The sequence below is a fragment of the Amphibalanus amphitrite genome, unplaced genomic scaffold (assembly GCF_019059575.1).
Source record: "Amphibalanus amphitrite isolate SeventyFive unplaced genomic scaffold, NRLGWU_Aamphi_draft 000505F_arrow, whole genome shotgun sequence".
In the NCBI taxonomy this organism is placed as follows: Eukaryota; Metazoa; Arthropoda; class Thecostraca; order Balanomorpha; family Balanidae; genus Amphibalanus; species Amphibalanus amphitrite.
Genome location: NW_024881999.1, coordinates 299,084 through 314,221, shown reverse-complemented (window position 1 = coordinate 314,221; position 15,138 = coordinate 299,084). Strand labels below are relative to the sequence as shown.

The following is a 15,138-nucleotide window of genomic DNA, read 5'->3' as shown; positions in this document are numbered from 1 at the left end:
GCTCTTGTTCGTGTCTGGCGGTGTGCAGAGACGGGTTCCCTGCAGCGGCAGGCGGGACCGGAGACGGCCGGGGGTGGGCGTTGGGTACTCCCAGCAGCCCCGATGCGGCCCCGCCCCGCCCGGGAAGGTCGCCGACGCCGTGTGGCCGGGTCCCAGGGCCGTGTCGGGCGGGACGACCTCCACCGGGCCACCGCAGCGCCGTGAGAGCGCCGGCAAGGACGCTCCTCCCAGCGCTGTCTCGATTGAACCCACGAACTTCGATTGTTGTCAATAGTTAAAACACTGTTCGTTAGAATTGTGTTTTTCTATCTAAAAACAAATCTGAGTTCCCTGACAATTTGGCAAAAGCTGCCTGATATCAGTACTATGACGACCACACGGTTGCCAAAGGAGGCATTTATAAGCAATGTTCCCTGGTTCCCAAAACAGACCATCAGTTGGAAATGTCCACTCGAGCCGCTCAGTTCCTCTCCTCTCCCTGAAGGAGCTCGCTAATCCGTGTTGATTAGACTCGGCTGCCAAACTTCGCGTAAGGTCTTACAGAGGACTAGCGCAGAATCCCAATCTAAGTCTTTTGAATCTCCTCTCCTCTTGAGCGAGTACACATCACTCTGTTTGCGCGTGCAGTTAGCATCATTCCCGCCCGCCGCGACGCATGAGTAGTTCGACATTCAGGGGAAGTGTGATTCAAGGCGCTCTGTGACTCAGTCCAGCACCGTTCCGCCCGGAACATTGGCATGATTCCGCTCAATGAGTGGGAAACTGGGAGAGTACGGAGCTTATCGTCTTCCGGCGAGAACAGCTGGGCCTCCCACGCGTCCACGTGGAGTGGAGGTATGTACCATCAAGGTGGCTCTCTGCACTTGGTATGAGAGTCGGATATACCAAGTGGGTGTTACTCTACACCGCAGAGTCGGATATACCAAACTGTTCCTCTCTACAGTCAACACTCCATTCAAGAGTCAGATATTCCAAATGATGCCACTCGACAGTCACACTACAGTCGGATATATACCAGCTGGTTGGTTTCACATACGCAGATGACGATAGCGCTTTGCACGGCAGATGATGTGGCGCTGCGACGATCCCACGCACTTCAGCAAACGTATTTATGCATGTGATGGGAATTTAACGTCGAGACACAATAAGCTTCTCCACACCAAACTTTGCGTCCATTGTGCCGGAGATGTAGACTGCGTAGGCTCTCATCTTATGTTACGTTTGATGACGAAGCGTAGTTCATATTTCTCGGGCGATTTCTGAGCTAGGTATCTCCAAATAAGGTAAAATAGATAGGTATCCGGACTTTGGATTAATATAGCATGATATCATATCACAGTAACTAGAGTTCAAAGACCATTGTCGTTTTCATAGAACATTTAACGATGAAAAGAGCCTATGCGAAAAATAAGTGCTGCTGCCAGACCGATAATTGACACGACCCAGTGACCTGTGTTATCAATCCCTCTCCCTCTGCAGGAGAGCCAGCTCTGCCTCACCTCCCGATGACAGGGTGTGGTTCGCTAGAGGCGACCAGATGTGGCCCTCTCATGTCTGCTTTCGTCTCACGCCGCGCCCTCGCTATCTCCTCCCATGACCCATCTCGTTCGCCCCGCAGTACCATCGCTTCTCACCTCTCCCACACTGAAACGCGAAAGTCGTACTTCTCTCTGCATCACATTCTTGCATTGATTCTATCGCGAATCCCGTTGCTTGAAGTTCACTCGAGTGCTCCGTATTGGTCCGGCGCTGAAACGAGCGGTGGCCGACTTGGTCGGTGCTACCTGGCTGGCGTCTTTGCCAAGTTGTACTGAACTTCTAATTGGTTCAGGGGTTCACATGATTCCCAGAATGACTTGTTATTGCGGCCGAACTTCGGCCGTTCTGCTAAATATAGCAGGCCGCTAAGCTACCAGTAAAAACATGGGAAAGTTAATATTGCCAAACAGAGAATGGTTGATTATTTCTCGTGGTTGCGCCCGCAGATTTTAGAGGCAAGTATTTTAAAGAGATTGGCCTTATGTTGTGTTCATCGCTATGATTTCGATGAGATGGCATTAACAAAAATATAAATGATTCCGGCTTTTGACATATGAGAACAAGCCGATTAATTTTCACTCTGTGCTGGTGTGCGTTAAATTTAGCTTTGCTGTCGTCATATCTACACCGATTTTCTGATGCAATGCCCGTTTGTGTGTCATTGTTCCCGGGCCACAAATACATCAGAAGATCGTCTGATGTTGAGTTGCCGACGCGAGCTGGTCTCAGCACAGTTCGATTCGCTTTGGTGTTCGCTACTTTCGTCTTTCTGTAAACCAGCGTGGCTTGCGATGAGGTAGTCTTTTCGTCATATAAGGCAGGGTGTGCCTCTTTTCGGCCATTTCGACATTTGGACAGTCTGTCTTAAAAGTACCGCGCAAAGTGACGGTGGATCCATCGAGCCTGATTGAGGAAGGGCCTGCTGAATTTGGGTCACCGAAGCAAATAACATCCTCGTCCATTCCCTAGGTCAATTGGTCGGTGACTTTAAAATTAAAGCAGGCCCTTTCTCGGTCAGGCTTGATGGATCCACCGTCACTTTGCGCGGTACTTTTAAGACAGACTGGACACTCGAATCACAGTCACAGTTCTGCTGTGTGCCTGAAATTCCTCAGTTAGTGTAAGCGGTCTTAGCCTGCGCAGCAACCTTTGGCAGGCATGTACGAGTAGTTCTGCCTCAGACCCCTCCCCCTTCCCCCAGTCAAAGTATTCGACACGAAGATAAACAACGCGTTTCGTAATGACCAAGTTTCTTGTTACTTTTTGTTAGCAATTATAGCTGTTTTTCCTCTGTTTTTTTTTCATTTCAGCAACTTCTACAAGATTTGATTAGGGTAGCGTATATTATTTTCTGAAATGCTATTGACCAAGAGTAGCTGCAGGTAAGGTGAGCCCAACACTGGCGGCGTACAGTCTGTCTTAAAAGTACCGCGCAAAGTGACGGTGGATCCATCAAGCCTGACCGAGGAAGGGCCTGCTATAATTTGAAAGTCACCGAACCAATGGAGCTGGGGAATGGACGAGGATGTCCATTGCTTCGGTGACTCAAATTTGGCAGTCCTTCATCGGTCAGGCTTGATGGATCCACCGTCACTTTGCGCGGTACTTTTAAGACAGACTGTACATACAGCCCCACGGCTGGGGGGAGGGGGGGGGAGTTGGCTTCATTGAGCGGCCACCGTCGCGTCGGCGCAGCGCGCGCTCTGATTGGAAATCGGAGCTGCGAGGAGGCCGGCCGGGGTCCCCCGTTCCTCGGCCGGATGCGAGGTGACGGCCGGTCTGCGGGAAAGATCTAACAGCACCAGGATATACTGCGGAGAAAAGAAAAACGTGTTGCGAAGTTGGACCGCAGAAACTTATTCATATTTTGGACTTTGAGATGCGATGATACATTTGACCCGGACGGTTCAATGAGGCACGTGAATTTCGGGAGGCCCGGCACTTGTCCGACCGCGGCCGTCGTGCGGCTGGTCCAGCTGGCGGTTCCGATAGCCGCTGGGACTGCCCACCGGCCGTGGCTCGATCACTGCCGGTCGCACTTTGACCCCAGCGTGTGCGCTGGCCACACCACCCACATGCTCTCTGCACGAGCCGAGGGCAAGGTCCACTGTTGGGATTCATGGGCATTGTAGCGGTCTTACTCGGGATCACGGGATGGTGTCACAGTGACGTCATTATGCACGTCATCGATAACACGTCATTGTCATTGCCGCCCTGTTGCTGGGCGGCTGTGTGCACGGTGTGTTGCGTCTTTGGGCCCGCTGTGGCTGCATTAGTTCCAGTTGCGGTCGGTTTAGCGCTGGTCTCAGCCACTGGCGCTCGCGCCCGGGAGAGACGCTGCTTAGATGCTTTCCAGGTACTGATTCATGCTGTAAAACCTGATGGTATCTGAAGGTGCATTAGTGGCAAAAGCTAATTATGTTCATTCGTTCTTTGTAGGTGAATAATGCTTAAGAATACCTACATCGTCCCATCCTTTTGTTGAATTCCCATTTCCCGTGCTTGCATCGATGGCTCTATGGTCTGTGGCTCTTTTGCATATTCGAAACGAACTGTCCATGTCCGTTGATGTATTTGCAGTTTTTCTTTTTGTAAGCTGTGGTGTTCCATGTCTATCGCCGTTAATGCAACTGTTCCAGAAATATCGGATTAACATTTTTGGTGAGGTGTTCGGGATGTCACGTTGTGCTGTTCGATGCATGTTTTGGCCGGGTTCCGGCATGTGCACATCGCATGGAAATTCCCTGCTGGTGGACCATTGGTTGTGGATCTGGTTCTCCCAGGGAAAATCCTAATACAAAACATGGGACGATGATCTACGCTTGACTTTTGTGGTATTCTCTGAACGTCATTGGTTGTCGACGCCTTCAATGACGATAAGTTTGACCGCCTGACGGGGCTCTATTTCCTTTCGATATGTGAAATGTGTTTCACTTATCCATGTTCACCCTTCTATGATTCATTATTAAATTTGCCTTTGACAACATTATTTGCACTGATAACTATTTTACAGCTCGTTTGACTCCAAAGCTGTAGGATTATACGTAGCCACACACCTCTCCGATCTGTGCGCTTACGTTTGCTATTCCGAGAAACACTAATCGCTCATATGTCATAGGCGTGGACGGACGTCATCCGAGCATTCGCGGTCCTCGTTGCGGCTTTGCATGTTCAGACCGTCCGCATACGACCAGCCATCCGTTTCATTTGTGCGGGATTTCTCAATGTTTGCCGGAATCTTTTTGAGGTGCGGCTGCCCGGCAACGGTAAAAATGAACCGACATAAGTGGGTTTCCGGTGGGATTTCTGTGGCAGATGCCGTTTGAACACTGCACTAGAATGCTGATCCTGAAATGGAAGGGGTAGGTGCTTGGGTTCTAGCTCATAGGGAGTCAGGGGTCTACATATAGATTCCGTTGCCTACATGGACAGTATTGGATAACCACTTGTCTAACCGTTTTCCATCGGTTACTGTATCGCGCCATTTTAAGACTATTGAAACCAAATGCCACCCGTATTTTTCCGTATTCTCGTTTTTTGTGTGTGTGATTTTGGGTTTAACTCTACGCCCGTCAATCTCTTTGAAAACAAATCCGCCTTTACATTGCTGGTGGGGCCGTTTTGGAAAAGCTGCGAAGGGACGCTATTCCATCGTCTTTTCCTTCATGGGAGCACACCAAACCATCATATTGGACAATCCAGAGGGCTGCTGGACGGGGCTCGTGTAACGGTCTACAACAGCTGTGCAGTTTCTCTTCGTGTGCCCTCTTGGTTTATGGATTTCCCGTAATCTAGGGAATACCATCAATTGATTAATTAAGATATATTTGCTCAGTAACCAAGGTAATATAACGCTCTTCGACACATGATTGCGCTAATCCTGAAACTAGTTTCACCAGCAAATTGTCCCGACTTAACGAGGACAGGAGGTGGGACTCCCAGTAATGTGGGGAATGATGTCAGTCAGCCGGCCACTTGGGTCCAGGACTCCAGGCATAAGTCTCCTTCTTGAGAATTGAACGGTACTGGGGTGATGTCAATGCGTACTCAACGGTCATTGAAGTATCCGCTTGTAATCACATATGATAAACATATAACATTTATGTGGATTTATGTTTATGTTACAGTTTATTTTTTTAAATTTTTCCTTGGACGAAATTACCTACAGCTTTGGATAAAACGAAATACGGCAAACACGAGCACGACCGTGATTTGACCAGCGGTAGAATACCTGCTGATCGGTTGTGTCTATGCAGTTCACTCCTAACTCATCCATAGCTCCCAGCGAACAGCTGTTTTCCAAACTGCGCCTGATATCAGGTATCGGTCTCTTCATCCTGGTTTAAGATTAGCAAGCTGGCAGCTATTCCTAACGGTTCCTGTATGATAAACCTCCTTAAATCCGACTGCAAGCTGCTGTATCAGCCAATAAACTCAGATAGTTGTTATAGCCGATCATGCATTTCATTCCTGAATCAAGATAACGTGGCTGGAATGTTTGAGAGGCACACCTGCTCCCCATGTCTAAGCTGGTTCTGCCAGACTGAGGGTCGAACTCAGAGTCAACCCGGGGGTCGAACACTGCACCAAGTGTTTCCGCTTTACGGGCCTTCGTGCAAGGCATCTCTATTTTAGAGAGTTTGCGGTTATGGTGTGGATTTCGGGGTATGCGGTGATGAATGATGACCTCATCATAAGCCGATGCTGGAGGCCCATGTGCCGATCTTTGTTGAAGCGGTTCTAAACCGGCTTTAGATGGTCAGGCGCTCCCTGCGCCGTACCTTAGCTGAGATCTGCTCACGCAGAGAGTGTGACCACTGCGTCTTATTGCGAAATCGCCGATGAGGTAGGGGTGGGTCGTATCGTACCGCATGACCCCAAAGCTGTGGCTTTAAGTGTACAAGCATACACCATAGACCACAATATATAGTGGTCTATGTGTACACCTTTTTATGGCCAAATATAGACATATGTATGTACTATGTAGTGCACACAGTTCAGTAATAGTGCAACCGATTTCGACAGTTCGGCATCAACAGACTATGCCGTACTGTCAAAATCGCCTGCACTTTTACTGAAATGTGTACAGGCGCACTGCCGCCCAAATTGGGCGTAAAAAGGTGTAGACGTGGTGGCAAATTTTCTGTTTGCCTGCTTTGTCAGAAACAGGTACGGCACGGGATGGTTATCGGTTTTTGGACCATTTAATGGGTTTTTGTGCAAGGAAATGATATATAGTTGCTTCTATGTCAACGGTAAACGTGCGGAGCTAACCAGAGTTTTCCGCCTCCCATCTCTTTCAAGTATGTAATTGATTACTTTTCCATTACAGCTACAGGGTTCAGGCTGCATGGCTACAGTTGATATAATTAAAACCTTAGCAAATGTGAGATGACAACAGACTTGTGGCGATTCGGCGAATATCGGCTCGCATTAGCTGCGCGTTTGCAGTATTTTCGTGATTTTAAGCGTTCAAACATGTGATATGATATTGGTCCCATGCATTAGGGTGGGTGTCAAGGTCACCTGAAGGTCAGGTCATTGATCTCTGATGACCTCGGTTCATTTTTCGAGTTCTACATGTTTCTTGGCTAGGTTTTGGAGCTGAATTCGAATATAGCAACAATTTGAACATTTACGGAGTAGTTTTAGTGCCTTCGTAACATGGTACGAAGCTGTCAGAGGCGAATACCTACTACGAATACCCGGCAGGACCCCTACTAGTTGACCTGACCTGACCTGACCTGACCTGACCCGACCTGGCCCAAATGCATGAAGACTTCATCTGTGATCAAAACTAACATGCTTTTCGTGATCAGCACCCCGAAAAATCCCATCCTAGCAGCTACACTTTACGATTTTCTAACCGGTCCCGATTTTCCCGACTTTTGGGTCATTGACCTGACTGGAAGGTCAACCAATGACCTAGAACCCTAAACTTGGATATCGTCGGCTTCCTCTCACGGGCAGCACGCTCGTTTTTTTCCGTGAAGCTTTAGCTCGATCAGGGGCGAAACGGCAAGGGGGTCCAACGGACGTTGGACCCCTTATACGTTCACGGGCGGCAAAACGCCAATACGGGTGAGGGTTAAATAACCGGATAAACAATCGTCGTGTTTTATTCTGGCCAGCTAAAACTGAGTATCTTATGTGCAGCTGGCTAGAGGAGAAAGTGCGCAGATTCTATGACGCCCGGTCGTCGCCTTTTGTTCTAAGTAAGACAATGTTCAAAGTTTCATATCAGTGCCAGGAAATCCTTTCAAGCTATGCGCGGGAAGTGTAGAGCGGTCATTTTTGTCCGAGTTGCGCCGTTGGCAAATATCCCCGTGAAGTTTGTTTGGTTGTTCGTCTTCTCAGAAAGCTGGCTTGTAGATTTCCTTTGGAGCTGCCGACTTCCAACTGTCAACCAACTTCGAAACATTAGTTTTGGGACCGGAAACTACCTTGGCCATTCAAGGAATTCATATAAATATATGATGCAAGAATTTGTATTTGCTTAGATTCACCGTTAAATGCATGCTTAATGTATCCGTGCACCTTTTTTGTAAAAGGAGCATTAGTCGTCTTAGTTCGAGACGATCTAAAAAAAGACGACAGGTTGGATCATACAGAATACTGGCGGCAAATTCGTTGTTAGTAGGTACTCGTCAGATGCTAGTCGAAGTCTGTTACTTCCGCGTCACTGTGCCAGTCCTTGTGATAAAGAACGTACCCCACAGACACCGTACCCGAATATGCAGACGACGTACCTACCCGGATATGCAATATGCAGACGCACCTACCGAGCTTTACTCGAGGCTCGTCGAACCCGCCCCAACCGCTTGTCACACTTGACAGACATCAAGGCTGTCACACCTAGCACGGCTGTCACATGACAGCTACGGCCGTCGCAGCTGACAGACCGACTCGCGGGGTGAGTCATTTGACTGACGGACTCGCTTTGGTGCGCTGAGTCGTTCCTTCGGCGACTGGGACTACTCAGATGACTCGGAATCGCCATGAGATTATAACCCGTTGACGTCATCGGTGATAGAATCTATCATTGCTGATGTCATGCTGATGTGAGTCCTTGACTCATCCATCTCATGGTTTGGTAAGTCGACTCGGGTTGCAACGAGTCAACCCCCGTCGACCCCAGGCGGCTGAGGCGCTGCAACGGGAGCCTCCCGTGCGCCGCGAGAGGGCTCATGACTCCGACTCTCCCGTCGGTTTTCCCGATGAGTCATCGAGTTAGAGTCACGGTCTGGTGCCAACGTCAGTGAGAGCTTTGACGTCAGCGAGTCGGGGTGACGTCAGCGAGAGTCATCGCTCGATCTTATCTGTCAGCAGGTGAACGTTTATTAGACGGATGCCGGCGACTCGGGCGCCCCGCTAGAGTCAACCTTTGTGGCTCTGAGGACTCTGGCGACCCCCTGGCGGTGACGGGAAATTCTGATCGAGGGTGTAATCGTCGGAATTACCGTAACCTTGTGCTGTCGAGCCCCGAAATCAAACGTTCCGAGCCATAAAAGGTTATCGGCTGTCGGTGTGTGACGTCCTAACCTATCGCACAATGAGTGCCACTTATACCCGGTTCTAGCTGCAGTGCTGTGCGTGGCCACTGCACTTTGCATTGGCTTAGGACTCTTGTTGTTTACATACCTATAGTCTTATATCGCATTGTTAGAAAACTAAGAACTACCTTGAGACTGTTTGCCTCAACTTATTAACCCGCGCCCGGCTGGGGGTCCTGGATTTCCACGCCCTGCTGGGGGGGGGGGGTGTTTGAACACCCCCCCTTCTAACTCGGCTCCTGGGCCACGTAGCGATACGCGGAAGGCGGCGTTCGAAAGAGCGTCAAAAATAATGAGGAAATCACTTCTGTCAATTTTTTGGTCAGGTCAAAGGTCAGGTCACCAGAGGTCATTGAAGGCAAAATTTCGCCGATTTCCAGGTCGAATGTCGAAAATTTCCAAGAAGCCAACGCATAACTCGGGAACCAATAGAGCTACAGCGCCGCGGAAAAGCGCATTCGATAGCCCTATTAACTCCCTTTCTGAGTAATTCTCTCAGATTTGACCTAACGTCAACGGTTTTGCCTGCAGGGGGCAAAAACTGCAAAAATAGCCGATTTTTTCGGAAACAGTTTTTCTGCAATAACTTTTGACCCAAGCATTGCACGAGCTTACTTTTACCGGCATCGTGTTCCTCTTGTCAAGACGCATCGAATGAACTATAACTTGACCTTGAAAGGTCAACTTGAAAATTTGACCTCAGGTCAAGGTCATGACCTGACCGGAAAGGGTCATGTTGCATATCAGTCGATCCGTATCGTCGAGCTGAACACATCTAAGGCGTTTTCATCGCTCTAGCATGCCTCTATCAAAAGTTATTTGCGAAAAACTGTTAGATACCATTCGTGACCTAAGATGACCTCAGGGCATAAACAGGGGTCACGGACACCATTTTCATGTTCAGTGTGTCTAAACCACTTGTAATTCAGTGTTTGGGAGTGTTTATAATGTATTCCGTCCAAAAGAGGCGCATTTCAGTTTTCTCCCATTGACTTATAATGGGGAGGTCGCAAAATTGACCTGACCTTAGGTCATCGATATCAAAATTCTGAGATATACATTTTGTACATGCTATTGCTCTTAGCAATCGCTGAAAGTTTCAAAGCGATCGGTCACTCGGTGTAGCTATGACAGACATTGAAACTTTTTATGAGGTGAGGTCACTTCAAGTGACCTGGTGACCTGACCTTGAATGACCTTGGTCTGAAATTTTCACAACATGTGTAGAATTGATGTATGATAAGGTGTACCAAAAACGGCGGCGCTCCGCGCCGCCGTTTTTGAGATATTTGCGAAAAACCACAAGGGGGGGTGTTCAAACACCCCCCCCCCCCAGCAGGGCGCGGGTTAAGAAAACGCGATAGAAGCACTGCTTGCCAGTCTTTCTCACCGGGTCCGCCGCCAACCAGCTGACTACCTAACGCGCGGCGCGCTATCTAGTCTCAACCATCTCCTTGGCGGAACGCAGCTCAGACACTCGCTCCGCACAGGGTTCCTTGCAGTTTTTATGGTACCCTCAATACGGTATATCCTCGTATGTAGGCCGTTTTGTTTTAGTGGTGTGTCATCAACCTTTGGTCGTGGGTTAGAGTCATTGCGTCTATCAGAAGCATCACGGAAAACAGCAAATTAAACACAAACCTCTAATAGTTAAACCCAATCAGACCTTCCGCCGACAGGGTGAGCAGCTGCAATGGAAACTGACTGGTCCGTTGACCCGTGGGACGTTTGGATTTCCACGTTATTGAAATACCCAACCATGTTCAGTGGATGGACAGTCAGACAGCACTCAATTCATGCAATCTGGGAATATTTCACCAGGCAAAGTATATGGATACCATGCATTTTGACGCTCGCTGACTTACACTGATAAGTCTCTCCAAGGCACTACGGAGCGGAACTGGAGAACGTCTTAATCGAGGATTATGATTTAGCCGAAATTAAAAACTCGTCCTATTTATAGCAACAGCTCAGATGCAAAGGCACCATAATGTAGGTACTAATTGAATGATTCGAGGATCCCGAAATCACCTAAAAAATGTTCGAATGATTTACAGCAAACCGCAGTGCCGGTAAGGAAGACACTCGAAGCTCAAGCCTTGTTCGTCCCGTTGGTGGGCTGGTGGCAATGGTTTTCGTTTTATTGATGATTCATGACATGTTCATTGTTCATCAACTGCGAATATCCATTAAAGGGACCCTCCCACCTTAACATTAGATTTGAGTTGAGATAGCCAAAATGGGGTCCCTGGCTCACAATTACCGGTTTCGGCACTCACAACATCGAGAAATGCCTTAAATCGGAAATATTGAATTTCAAAATTGCAGCATTTTCATTCAGAGGGGGTAATGCTTAGGAATACCCCTCTGAATGTGTGACGTCAGCGCAGATATCTAACGATTTTTAAATGTTTGACTAAAACGTTTTGTAGCACGCGGTGGTATATGCTATTTGCGCGCAACATCTGCCGCAAACGCCGCACTTCTAAAATAAAGTCGCTAGAAACAGCGGAGATCCCAAAAAAAGTAAACAAAAGTAAAAGTCTAATATCTTGAAAACCGGTGAATATTTTTCGGTGAAATTTGGTAGATATTCGTTTTCGCTCTTTCTGAACCGAGCGACATCACTTTCATGCCAATTCATAAAATTTTTTGAAGGTGGGAGGGTCCCTTTAATCACTGAGGGGGCTCCCCATTGCACGTAAATGATTACGGGACCATTCGCCATTATAAACGTACGGTATTGTTTACATAGGGACTTCTAGGCATAGTCCCAAGTGAATAAATGTGGCTATTTTGTCACGCGATACGAGTCCATTTATGATATAGCTGATGTGATCACCTTACCACTGAAAAACACTGATCGTGCATCCATGTTCTGCTTGCTGGAGCGGCTATAGAACACGCTCCATGTCGGGAGTTAATCGTAATCCGCACGCTGTGGTACTTTGCGAGGGAAACGTCAGGTATTCCAGCTGGGTTTACCACCTCGTTGGTATGCTGTTTTGGGGACACTGATACGTCTCAATGTTAATGCTTTTATTATTGTTTGTCGTCATTGGCCCCTCAGAGGTGACCCTACGTCTTTTCGCGAGCACTGAACCCCTCCGGTCGGTCAGTACTGGGGCCACTGATTCTGTTACCATAAATCCTGGTCAGATGAAGGGGAGTGACCGCAGACCGTTTACGGCAATGTTTAGGTGTGAATTGGCCCCTAACCTGTTCTGACGTCTCTGACTCATGACGAACAGCTCATGCATCGCGAATCCAGTCCAGACACGTGTCGGGGCGGCTGAGTCATTTTTGTATTTGTTGACGTTTGCTCGTCTCACACCTTCGGACTGTCACAACAATAGCACGTGGCCTTCATTCAAAACACACGGTTGGCGAGTAGAGGCGGAAGGCGCATTCTGCTGTTTTGGGATGCATCGGGAAAAACAATGATGGTATAAGACGAAGACGACGACGCGCAGTGAAGGAACCGAAGCTTCAGGTTTTCCCGATTGTGAAGCCATGTTCAAACCCTAAACGACTTGAGCTGTCATTCCCGATTATGGGACTTTTTGTGCTGGATCGTGTTAGGTATTCCACATGACTGAAGGTGTGGCTTTCTTCACCTCTGACCTTTTACCTGTGACCTCTGACCTAAGCTAAAACCGATGTGTGCGACCTGATCTCGGCTAGACTTGACCCACTTGACCTCGGATCTACATGTGACCTGTACGTGTGAGCTGACCTCGGCATGCCTCGGCTGAAGCCAATGCGTGTGATCTAACCTCACCTGTAGCTAACCACCGTGACCCTCGACCTCCAGCATACATAAAACCCATGCGACCTGACCTCGGCTGCGACTGACCCGCGTGACCTCTGACCTCCGGCAGGTGAGCTGGTTCGCCGAGTACAGCCGCTCTCTGGCCGGCTACATGCGTTCCATCGGCGAGACCGGCCTCAATCTGACCGATGACCTGAAGCCGCCCAAACAGCTTTACATCGAGGTTGGTTCCGTTTTCGGAGGTGGTGAGGGGCTGAGAGGGTGGTATTAATGTCTGGACCGTTGGGGTCAACCAAACGGGTAGGCGACTCTGGATCAGTCAGGGCTGTTGACAAATAGAATGGAGACGAAGTAGAGTCTAGCAGGTTCAAATAGAGGCTGGGGCGGCCGTTTAGAAGACTGATTTAGAGTGGATCACGATTCGCCATCAGTTTTGCTGTTTGAAATGAATATCACGAGGAAAAAAGTTCCTGGATGATGAATCTGGAACTTTCATGGGTCAAAAATAGGTAACATTTGAGCCGGCCATAACACCGAACACCGGTCGGCGACCAAGATAGACCCTGGTGGCGGGATTGTATTTCGGTGTACCACCGCCGGCGAGCGTGCTCCGGTGGTCGGGTGCTATATCGGTCGTCAACTCATCAACTCACCGGCCCAGAATATCGTCCGCGGAGTTCCCCGTGATAGTTGGGGAGTCACCCGACCTGCCCAGGGGGCTCGGCCGCATCCGGGCATAGTTTTATACAAAGAAGCATTCTTTGCTGTTCAAGCCATTTGAAAAATAATGATTGTGGTGTTAGTAAATGTATATTGTATAATTGCTCGATCAACCTGACCTAACTACGTCAAGATATGATCCGAGCAAAATATGTTTTTTATTAACTGACAGTGACAGCTAACTTAACCAAATGTTTCTCAATATCATTCACTCCACTCTAAGGTTAGACTAACTAGACCCAGGAATGATTTGACCCGACTGCCCCCCGAGAGGAGAGCTGTGCTTCTTACTTAACCGTCATTCCCTATGCGTGAACACCCTGCGATAGCCTGCAGTGATTGCCTGATCCGATACCACAGCCGTTTGTGCGGGTACGATCCATAAACCACGCGCTGCTCCCATTCTGTCAGTCTTTCCGACTGTGAAGGCGGGACTCGCGGGGGGCGCACTGCCTCCATCGCTCTACCATTAGCGCAGATGAGACCCCGGCTCAGTTATTGAGCTGCCTCTCCGGGTCGGGGCGGCGGCCGAGCCATGAATATCGCCGGGAAAGTCCCTCGATAGTTTTCGCAGCAACTTGCAGCATGCCCCCAGCTTCTCTGGATTCTACTGGTATTGGCTCGGCACTGCGTATTTGATTATTGTTTACGGCCGAATTGATCTCTTGAGGATGGAAAATGGCTTTGCCATATCTGTGTGTTTCAATTGTAAGTATTTAAGTATTCAAGTATTTAAGAACACCGATCTGTTTTAGCGTCCGTCCCATTTCGTTTTTTAAGCTTTTTGTCTGTCGCATAATCACAGGCATGCTGTATTAGGCTAGTGTTGCTTTTTCATTTTACGGTTACGGAGTGACTTATTCTTTGGAGCGCTCTTGCGAGGAACATTATGAATATTAGAGAGAGAAAATATATGAAATATTGACCTCTCCTCGACATTTAAAATTATTTGAATAGCCAAATATTACTGTATTGATATTTCGACCAACAGGTCTTCTTCAGATTAAGACAGTGTACACAAGTGTACGAGAATACAATGAATATCAATGAATACATAAGACAGTGTACACAAGTGTACGAGAATACATTGTATTCTCGTACACTTGTGTACACTGTCTTATTCTGAAGAAGACCTGTTGGTCGAAATATCAATACAGTAATATTTGGCTATTCAAATAATTTTAAATGTCGAGGAGAGGTCAATTTTTCATATATTTTCTCTCTAATGTTACGGAGTGACCACTAATTTGACGAATAACGGGTGTTGATTCTTTCATCACTCGTAAATTACAGATGTTTTGAAATTTTTGCGCACTCTAGGAAGGTTTTAAATCGCTTTTGAGCCTTCATTTTGAGAGGAACTAGCGAAAAAGTTCATCTAGTAGCAGTAGCGGCGGAACACCTCCAATTAAGGGGGGGGGGGGCACTGCCGACTTTTGGTCCCATTCTTTCCATGCAACTCCCATAGGGCTGATGTTAAAATGCCAAAATCAAAGGGGGGTACGGTGACCCGATGCCCTCCCCGTTCCGCCGCCTATCACTACGTTTCCATGA

The 15,138-nt window shown here is 48.2% G+C and overlaps 1 protein-coding gene across 6 annotated transcripts in view; it reads left to right on the top strand.

Moving 5' to 3' along the window:
* The window catches only part of LOC122392884 (DNA replication complex GINS protein PSF1-like), a 70,439-nt gene that overhangs the window by 46,159 nt on the left and 9,142 nt on the right, over positions 1–15,138 (top strand). For all 6 annotated transcript variants that reach the window (XM_043388221.1, XM_043388223.1, XM_043388222.1 and 3 more), the window contains one exon: positions 12,974–13,087. In XM_043388221.1, the coding sequence (XP_043244156.1) occupies positions 12,974–13,087 (114 nt within the window). The remainder of the gene's footprint in view (positions 1–12,973; positions 13,088–15,138) is intronic.